At 34.6% G+C, this 9,960-nt stretch overlaps 1 protein-coding gene across 1 annotated transcript in view; it reads left to right on the forward strand.

The window, feature by feature from the left end:
- The first annotated feature begins 368 nt into the window (after positions 1 to 368).
- Positions 369 to 9,960, forward strand: part of CFAP47 (cilia and flagella associated protein 47) — a 27,015-nt gene continuing 17,423 nt past the window's right edge. Inside the window, exons 1-2 of the mRNA XM_028482799.1 lie at positions 369 to 392; positions 3,871 to 3,983. Of these exons, the coding sequence (XP_028338600.1) occupies positions 375 to 392; positions 3,871 to 3,983 (131 nt within the window). The 5' untranslated portion in view covers positions 369 to 374. The remainder of the gene's footprint in view (positions 393 to 3,870; positions 3,984 to 9,960) is intronic.

Raw genomic sequence — 9,960 nt, forward strand, 5'->3', positions numbered from 1 at the left:
TGACTAGCTTTTATGACATCTTTGAGGCTGTGAGGTCATTGTTATATTTAGAATACATCTAATTTATCTTTTAACACATAGGTGAAGCTGTTCTGATTCACAGCAATATTTTGTTTGCTCATAGCAACATTTCAGTGTCATTGTCAATAACATTTTAAGATGTTTTAAGTAATTCAACAATTGATGTACTGTGCTTTAGCTCTTTCTATATATTTTATCTGTATTTCCTGTAATTTATAATTCTCTTCTTTGAAACTAGGCTACTGACATCTGTGATCCCAATCCAATCTTGATGCTCATGTTTTGTGTCTACGTGTATGAAAGACTTCCTGCATATCTCCCCAAGAAGGTGGTGCCCTTTCATTGTACTCTACATGACACTGTTGAGAGAGGTAAGGATATCTTTGGGGCCAAAATATACGTGGAGTTAAACATTTAAGTGGGTTTTAGATATTTCTTTCTCAACCCAAAATTAACAGAAGTTTCAGTATGATAAAATAAGCCTTAAATGTTTTTCCTTCTAAACTAAAGGTATAGCAGAGTGAAAGGGAGAATTTTTCCTTAATAGTAATCACTACCTGCAATGAAATGATGACTCTTTCATTTGAGGAATGGGGTGAGGAGATGGGAGATGAAAGTGAAGCACTTTGAAGGGCAAATCATTCAGGAAACTTGAGATCCATTTCATGTACAAGAAGACTGACACAGTAAGTACAAACTTGTGATCGGAGTATGCTTGGCTTTCCTTTAAGGAACTTTACACATCCAGATGGATTTTGTTCAAATGAGGATATGGAAAGGGAAGTAATAATGAAAGCACTCCTGTCCAGGGCCACTATTAATTCCCACTAAGGGATTTTATATATGCTGGAGCTGCTAAATGTGTAACAGTGAATTTTTTAATATGCAGGAAGAATTAAAAATGAAATTTTCAGTCCTGTGACCATGACAAAACTACATAAATATGTCCATGTTTTGCAAGTGTTTTCTTTGATTGAGAAATGTCTTGTCAGGGATCATCAACATCACTTTGGTTTTCAAACAATATGTTTCATATGAATACTTGTTAAATATGTTGAGCATACAGTTTTATTTCTTATATTTAAGACTGTTCCTTCTACTAGTTCTCATAAAATCTTCAACCAGATTTATAGTTCTCTCCTTCTTTCTCAGGACAGTCTGGGCTGTTAGAATCTTACCACGTACAGAAGTTAATTTACCTCTTTGGTCAGATCATTTTTATTCCTTGTCCTCAGGCTGTTTTATGTATTCCTCCTCATGTTAAGCTGGGGGTTGGTAATTTGATACTTTTGATGCAAAACGTGTCCATATTTGGTCTTCAGAAGATACATCCTGGTGTTTTGTAGATGTAACCTTTTTGAGAAAATAACTGTGCAGGCTCTGTGACTGTATGAGTGATGGTTAATAAGGATTCAGTTAAAAATCAGGAAAAACTCAGGTCCTTGTCTCGAAGTGTAAAGGGCTCAATTTAGGGAAAGGAAAGCCACTCCTCCTGATTTTCTGTTAGCAAACATTGAGATATGATCCTTTTTCAAAAATTGTGTCCCTATCCCTTTTTTGGTTGGAAAAAGAGATACAAAACTCTTCAGAGAACTTTTTCAACAGGATTTTGTACGGTAATTCACTACGTGCAATGATAATTAAGGGCCTTGGGTACTAACTGGCCTAGAGCTGTAACTACAATGAAGAGGACTTTTGACTTCAGAGTCAAATTTCTGAAGAGTTAGAAATGCTTTGCTTAAGACTGCAGAAGATAGGAGAGGTCTGAATTAGATTTAAGCAGTGATTATTTCGCTTAAGTATTGTTACTAGTTTTCTAATTCTGTACAATGTTTGAATTTCTTTATGCCATTTGATTATTATTTTGAAAAAGTTAACACAAGCTAATTTTTAAACATAAATTTATTTATGATGTTAAAAATCAGATTAAAGCATATTAAAATGGAAACATGATTTCTTTCCACACTTTTTACTAAGAATAATGTTCACACTTTAAGATTATAGATGCGATTCTACATAGAGCTTTTATTTTTCACAAATATAATAAACATCTTTTGAAGGAAACAGTAAAAATTTAATAGAAATGCAAAATAAAATATCAATTACAGCATGCTTTGATTTTAAATTTCACTCAAGAAAATCACTGATTGGGAAATTGCTGAGAATCTATGGCATAGTTTGCCCGTATGCATCAACACCGTAAATGGCAGTGCCTAAGTGGTAGAATGTCATTCTTATCAACCGTTTCAACCTTCCAGTATAAAGAAATATCTCAAGAAACGGCTACTATAATTGAAAAAGTATTTTTGTAGCTATGTGTCACAAATAGAATACTGGGACCATTAAACAATATAATGATCAGTGAAAAAGTGTAGAGTGCAGTGATTTTCTGAGATACTTTTAAAAGCAATTGAACTATCTTTTTTTTTTTTTTACTTTTTGAAACAAAATTTACACAGGAGCACAATAGTTAAAGAATGGCTGTCATTGCAAAAGGAGAATTGAGGTTCCAAAACTTGCTTTCTTTCCTTGAACAGCTTTCCCTTCTCTCCATCTACCACTCACATGACCCCTACATGAAATCCTGGAGTTGGGTGGAATAATCTGACCACAGATGGGCCCTATGCCTTTGCATCATTTATTTATTTATTTATTTTTGTATAAATTTATGTGTGTGTGTGTGTGTGTGTGTGTGTATGTATGTATGTATGACATAATGAGAATGAGTAGCTTTCTTCAGATCTCAGGGCTGGTTATGGAAGTTCCAAGACTATAAACCAGTAACGGTTCATAGTACATCTACTATTATTTTCAACATTTCCTTCCAGAAAATGGAAATTAGCTCTCTGTGATTTAAAATCACTAGATCTGTTGATTAATACTTTAAATGCACACATACATACATAAAAAATAAGACACTAGAGGAGTCTTGCCTCGATTGTTACTGAGATCTGTAAACAGGTAAGCAACATGAGAGCCCCAATTTTGAGGGTAAACAAAGGGTAGAAACTCTTCGGCAACAGCATACTTGTCTTGGTGGTTACCAAAGTTCTTATTGAAATAATAAAAGTAGTTAATTTATCTTTCAACAGATGTCTACCATATTCTATCTATGACTATAGTTCCTGGACTGCCTAAGTGCCGTCACCTTTTCCTTACTCTAATTTGGCCAACCATTTACTTCCCTCAGGTCTTCTCTGTCCTCTGGGTCAGTACTTTCCATGATAACTCTGTGTCGTTCTAATGTGTATATTTTTTAATCCCCATTATATTCTGCATAAACACTTATATACTCACATTTTTCATGAAATGCTCTCTAAAAATGAAGTAACTAATTCTAGAATATTCTCCATATCTTGGCATCAGGAAGGAAGGGACAGCAAACCCTTAGCTCTACTACCACTTCTAGATGAGGCCACCATCGTTTTCAGCCTGGACCTCTGATACTAAACCTACACTCCTTATAATGCTTTCTACACTGAGCAGCCAGAGTAGCCTTTTTGTAAATTGGATTATGTAAGTTCTCTGTTTCAAATTCTTTAAAGATTTCCCTTTGCAGTACAGTTAAAATCCAAGTTGCTAACTTTGGATTTCAAATCTTCGATGATCAGGTGTTCTTACATCTGTCATTTCCTTGACTGATAGCTCTTTCTCCCTGCCCACTTCTAGAAAAAAAACAATAATACACACACACACTATCTTTGAACACAAATACTGCTTTCTTCCAGTTACTACACTAGGAGTAAGTATTTTCATGATTAAAATATATAACTCTTTGATAAAAATAAGAAATGTTAAGTTGTATGTTTTTAAAATTCATGATCTCATTTATACTCTTCTTCAACATAGATCCTACTGAAAAATTCAAGCTTGAAAAACTTAGTGTATAATGCTACAATTATCGGAAGAGATGCCACTGACTTCTCCCTCTCCCAAGGGAAGGTTGTGACAGTTTCTCCAAAGTAAGTGTTTTTTTTCTTTTAATTTTGCTTCATTGAACATATCAACCCTAGAGATTTAATGTGTGTTATAATTACAAAAGAGTGAGCTGGATTTGTTTTTTTTTTAAACTAATTAATTTATTTATTTATTTTTGGCTGAGTTGGGTCTTCATTGCTGCGCGAGAGCTTTCTCTAGTTGCGGAGAGCGGTGGCTACTCTTTTCGTTGCGGTGTGCAGGCTTTTTATTGCGGTGGCTTCTCTTGTTGTGGATCATGGGCTCTAGGCACGTGGGCTTCAGTAGTTGTGGCTCCCAGGCTCAGTAGTTGTGGCTCGCAGGCTCTAGAGCACAGGCTCAGTAGTTGTGGCGCACGGGCTTAGTTGTTCCCCGGCATGTGGAATCTTCCCAGACCAGGGCTCGAACCGGTGTCCCTTGCATTGGCAGGTGGATTCTTAACCACTGTGCCACCAGGGAAGTCCCTGGATTTGTTGTTAACAGATATATATGTGTAATGAAAAGATCGCCACTGCTGATATAGATAAGTTATTCATATGTTACTGAGATTTCTCACCAATTTTGTTAAAACAGTTCTAACAATATAAAGCATTTGCTTTTTATGTATGCATTTAATTTTAGTTCATTTTGCATGCATATGGTCCGTAGAGAATAGCCTCTAAGTTCTTTGTGTACTATAGTCCCAGTCCAGGAAACTGGAACCAGTGTGTGCTAAATATATATATATATAATATTTAGTTGTTTCTGATTATAAATGTACTTCGTGCTCATTGTAAAAATTTAGAAACTATGAAAGAATGAAGAAAAATAAAAGTAAAGGCTAAAAATCTTACCTCAAAGATACCCCCAATGTTTCCATTTTCCTCTATCACCTCATAATCATTGTATATTTATGTATGGATGTATACATACATGTACACTCCCAAATTGTGATGATATTCTATATAGTCTCATTTTTATTTGATTCTGTTCACATGATACTTGTTTAATGTTTCAATTACTAGCCCATTCTCAAAAATAAGGAACAAATGAAACCCTCAGAGAATAGTCTTGAGAAATTAAATACGAGCATAATATATAATTCTTCCTAGATCAGCAAATCCTACTTCATATATTAATGTGTTCATGATAACAAATACTCTTATTACATATTACAATGATGATATGAGAATAGCTGTGTCAGTACCACAGGAGTTGACAGATTTGATAACCAATAATGGACTTTAACCAGTCTTAAATTTTAGTCATTGTCTTTGTATTCAATTATTTTTTCCTTGTGCAAAGCAACAGACTATAACTGCTAATTATCTTTTTGGTTTTTGAACTATACCTTAACCTGAATTACTTTTCACATGTAGTCTTTATTACTTCTAATATATCAAACACAGAAATAATTGGAAATTGGGAGCCAGCTTTAATTGTATTTAAAATACGAAGAAACCCAGTTGCAGTAGTACATTTGACTTGTGTCATTAGCCTCTGTTCATCTTCTTCAGTTGCTGCTCCATGCTAAAGGACTATATAATTTATAAAATCTGAATATTCATGGTTGAAACTATATCCAGATTGAATTAAATATGAGAAAACAATTATCCACTCACCTCTATCTATACTATAAATCAAATCCCAGAATAAAACGCTTTGTAAAAACAGCCCATTCGTTTTCCAAGTTATAGTTCTTTTATGTCTGTTATAAAACACAACTTTGGTAATACAAATTCATTTGGACATTGTCACAGTACCATTTGTCTTCCCTCAGGACTTTGATAAATGATCTCTTCTCTGCCCTTCAAATAGGATGATACAAGTGAAAAGGATTAAAGTCCCCCCCCGACCCTTTGTTCACTCATAAACCTGATAGCCTCTTCCAGTATTTCAAAGTTCTCATGATGTGGAAATTCTTCCTAACAACCACACTAAACCTCTGATGTCTTAGCTTAAGACCATTTTTCTTGTTAGTTAACAATTAAATTTATAGTTTCTATTATAACTGTAAAACCTGTATTATACCTGCATTGTTGAAAATTTGCACTTAACAGAAAAGTATAAAGAGGAAAACAAAAATTGTCTAGAATTCCATCAGATAAACACATTTAATTTATTCATTTCTTTCTAGTCTTTTTATATGAACAAGTATGTGTTTATTATAGCATATGCATAATTAGATGTTTACAAAGTAAATGCATTATATATGTAAATATTAAAACAATATATGTTAAACATTTGTTATGTATGAAATCTATATAGCATACACTTTTTTTTTTTTTTTTTTTTTTTTTTTTTTTCGGTACGCGGGCCTCTCACCGTTGTGGCCTCTCCCTTTGCGGAGCACAGGCTCCGGACGCGCAGGCTCAGCGGCCATGGCTCACGGGCCCAGCCACTCAGCGGCATGTGGGATCCTCCCGGACCGGGGCGCGAACCCGGTTCCCCTGCATCGGCAGGCGGACGCGCAACCACTGCGCCACCAGGGAAGCCCCTATAGCATACACTTTTATGTACCTTTTCATATTTAATCATTCTTGCAACCATACTAGTGTCCTCGTTTTACAAAAGAAGACATTGGGCACAGAGACATTAAATTATTTGCCCAATTTTCCCTGCTATTAAATGGTGAAATAGAGATTCAAAACCAGCCAGTGTAAATCCAGAGTTAGTACTCTTATTAAACTAACACCTGCAATACTGTGTGTGTGTGTTTGTGTATATCATATTCATACAAAGCCCTTGGCATTCAGTGAAATGTGACTTTGACTATTTGTAAGAAATCCTGAAGATCCATGACATATAATTATATCATTTTTGTTTCTCCAGGAGCTGGTTTGTGAGAATATTTCACTTGGGTGAACGTAATTCCCATTAATTTCTCACCAGTGCTTTTTTCTTTTTATTCACCATTGTACCTTTAATGGTCTGCATCAATATAGACATATTTATGAATATTAGCTTCTTGAGATTTTTAACACATGCCAAGTGAACGTTAACTGACCACATATCCATGGACACTTATACATGTAATCATAAATATATGTATTCATATTTTGACCATATTGTACATGTACATATATTCTTGTTTTCAACTTCTTTGTCTTTTTTAATCAAAATTTAATTTGCATCTGCTTTAACAGCTCAGATACAGAAGAGTTTAACATGCAAAGGAAATCCTTCTCCCCTCATATTCCCAACTCCAGAGATCCACTTCTTGAGTGCATACTTTTTTTTTTTTTTTTTTTTTTTTTTTTTTCAGTACGGGGGCCCCCCCCTGGTATGGTCCTTCCTGTTGCGGGGCACAGGCCCTGGGCGCGTAGTGAGCACTGAAAGAGCTTCTGTTTAATTATTTTTTCTACACTTAAATACAGGGGAGATTGAATTCATTCTTTTTTTTTTTTTTTTTTTTTTTTTTTTTTTCAGTACGCGGGCCTCTCACTGTTATGGCCTTTCCCGTTGCGGAGCACAGGCTCTGGACGCGCAGGCTCAGCAGCCATGGCTCACGGGCCTAGCCGGTCCACGGCATGTGGGATCTTCCCGGACTGGGGCACGAACCCATGTCCCCTGCATCGGCAGGCGGACTCTCAACCACTGCGCCACCAGGGAAGTCCAGAGTGCCTACTTTTAACTCTTTCAACTATGTCTAATTTTAGTTCTTTCAATGGTTACCTGCATAAATATAAATAATCTATATATCTTTGCCAGTATTTTTATTATGTCAACTTCAGAAATAATGTCTTGACATATAGCTATAATATTTGAGGTCTTGCTTACTTATTACTCTAGATGGATCACTCTCCCACCAAACATCACTAGTGTTATCCTCTGTTCATTACTGTTCCAAGAGTAAAAATGTGTTATGTAAATATTTCTTATGCAATCAGTGTACAAAGCATCTTCTGATTCTTTTTTTAAGCTGAGAAAATAAATTCTAAAGAAGTGCGTAAAATCCTTCCTTCAAGTATACCACAGTCTAGAGCACTTTACCTTTCATTCTTACTTGTACTGAGTGCTTTCCAGACCTACTGAAGAGCTTAGTATTGGGCACTCTATATTTCTCTTTGGATAGAAACTAATATCCTTCTCTTTCTTAGTGTACTCACTTATTTACTAAAAGACTTCCTTTATGAAATCTTCTAATAAAAAGTATGGGAGAGGTAAATTTCCTAAAATTTTTATTTTTAAGCATGTCTTTTGACTACGCTTACACTTGATTTATATTTTGCTTGGTATATTTTTTCAAGATGAAAAGGTTTTTCCTCATAACTCTTGAGATAATTGTTCCACTTGCCTCATGGTATTCAGTATTTGTGATGAGAAAGTCTACTATAATTCTGTTTTCCCACACCTCTGGACATTTTTAGGATCTTCCATTGTGTTGTGATATTGTTCCAGAATGCATCAAGGAGGGACTTTTAAATTCACTATCTGGGTGCACAGTGAGTCCTTTAATTATGAACTTGTTTTTCATAAGCTCTGGAAAATTCTCTTAAATAAATTCTTTCATCATTCTCTCCCCTCCATTTTCATTGTTCTCATTTTCCAGCCTTTAGTTGTTGGATACTACCTGTTAATTGGATCCTCTGTATATCCTATCTTATCACTCATATTTTTCAGCTCCTTGCTTTTTTCTCTCTTTATCAACAAGCCTTCTTTTCCAACTGTTTACTTTAGGAGATGGATAGATAGATAGATAAATAGATAGGTGACCTCCTATATATATTTGTAAGAATACTTGCTTTTGCATTGAGTATCTCTATTTCATAGCATCCTGTTCTTAAACTGGAGTTATAATATCTTAATAAGCATCTCTGATTTTTATATTCTGACTTTTACGTTCTCATCTATGACCTGTATTATTTTTATTTTCTTTGAGATCAGTCGGTATGTTTGTTTATCTTGGTCTCAGTGATATAAAAATATCTTTTTAGACTAAATAATTTAAAAGACTTTGGTTTTTACACATAGGGTTCAGAAAATATTTTATTTTCTTTAAAAAATCTGTAGGTTTATCATTATCAGATATTTTATAATTATCTATGTGCACCATATCCTGTCTTAGATTCTGTCTGAATCATGATTAATAATGGCTCTTTCTGCCAGTTGTGGATTTAAATTCCCTGAGATATCATTTATATAGAGAAGATTAAACAGCTATACCAGCATATAAACAAACATTTCTGCATCTGACTTGATGCCTAAATTTAGCTCTAATCATAGAGTGACTGTCATAAAAGTGAAAGTATACTTTTAGAAAACCGTTCTGTTTCTTTTTTTCCTCATTATTCTCATTGAGCCATCTGGGCACTGACATTGATGTGTCATATATTTATTTTCCATCCCTTCCAAAAGCCATGTTGAAGTAGTTTATGAGGTACATGTAATATCAAGGAGACTTTTTTTAAATGAGGGGGAGGCAATTGGAACAAAAAGAAAATAAAAGATAAGAAAATTAAGATAAAGTCCATAATTATGATACGCATCTGGAGACATAAGACACTTACCTGAAAAGGACAACCCACTTGATTGTGAAATTTCTAACACGCTCAGGAAGGAATCTTGGTCATTTCCATGCTTAAATATGACTACAAAATTTATAAAAGGAATATCTATACTCAGGAGAAGCTCAAATCTTGATGGTCCTAAAACCAGCTGTTGGCTTCATAAAAAGGATACTCTATTTTAAAATGTTTCATAAAACTTAAGTATAGTTCCATAAATTTATTTACTAAGTGCATGTTATTTAGCTTATGGTCATTCTTGAACTCCATTTTTCATCACCTTCCATGGAGAGCCCATCCATTACCTCATCCTATTGATTTTACCCAATATATCTTAAATTTGACATCTTTCCCCTTATCTACCTCTTCTATGCTAGTTTAATGTACTACCATCTTTAAACTGGGCTACTACAATAGATTCTTTTTTTTTTTTTTTTTTTTTTTTTTGCGGTACGCAGGCCTCTCACTGTTGTGGCCTCTCCCGTTGCAGAGCACAGGC

Source organism: Physeter macrocephalus, chromosome 21 (assembly GCF_002837175.3).
Source record: "Physeter macrocephalus isolate SW-GA chromosome 21, ASM283717v5, whole genome shotgun sequence".
NCBI classification, from domain to species: domain Eukaryota; kingdom Metazoa; phylum Chordata; class Mammalia; order Artiodactyla; family Physeteridae; genus Physeter; species Physeter macrocephalus.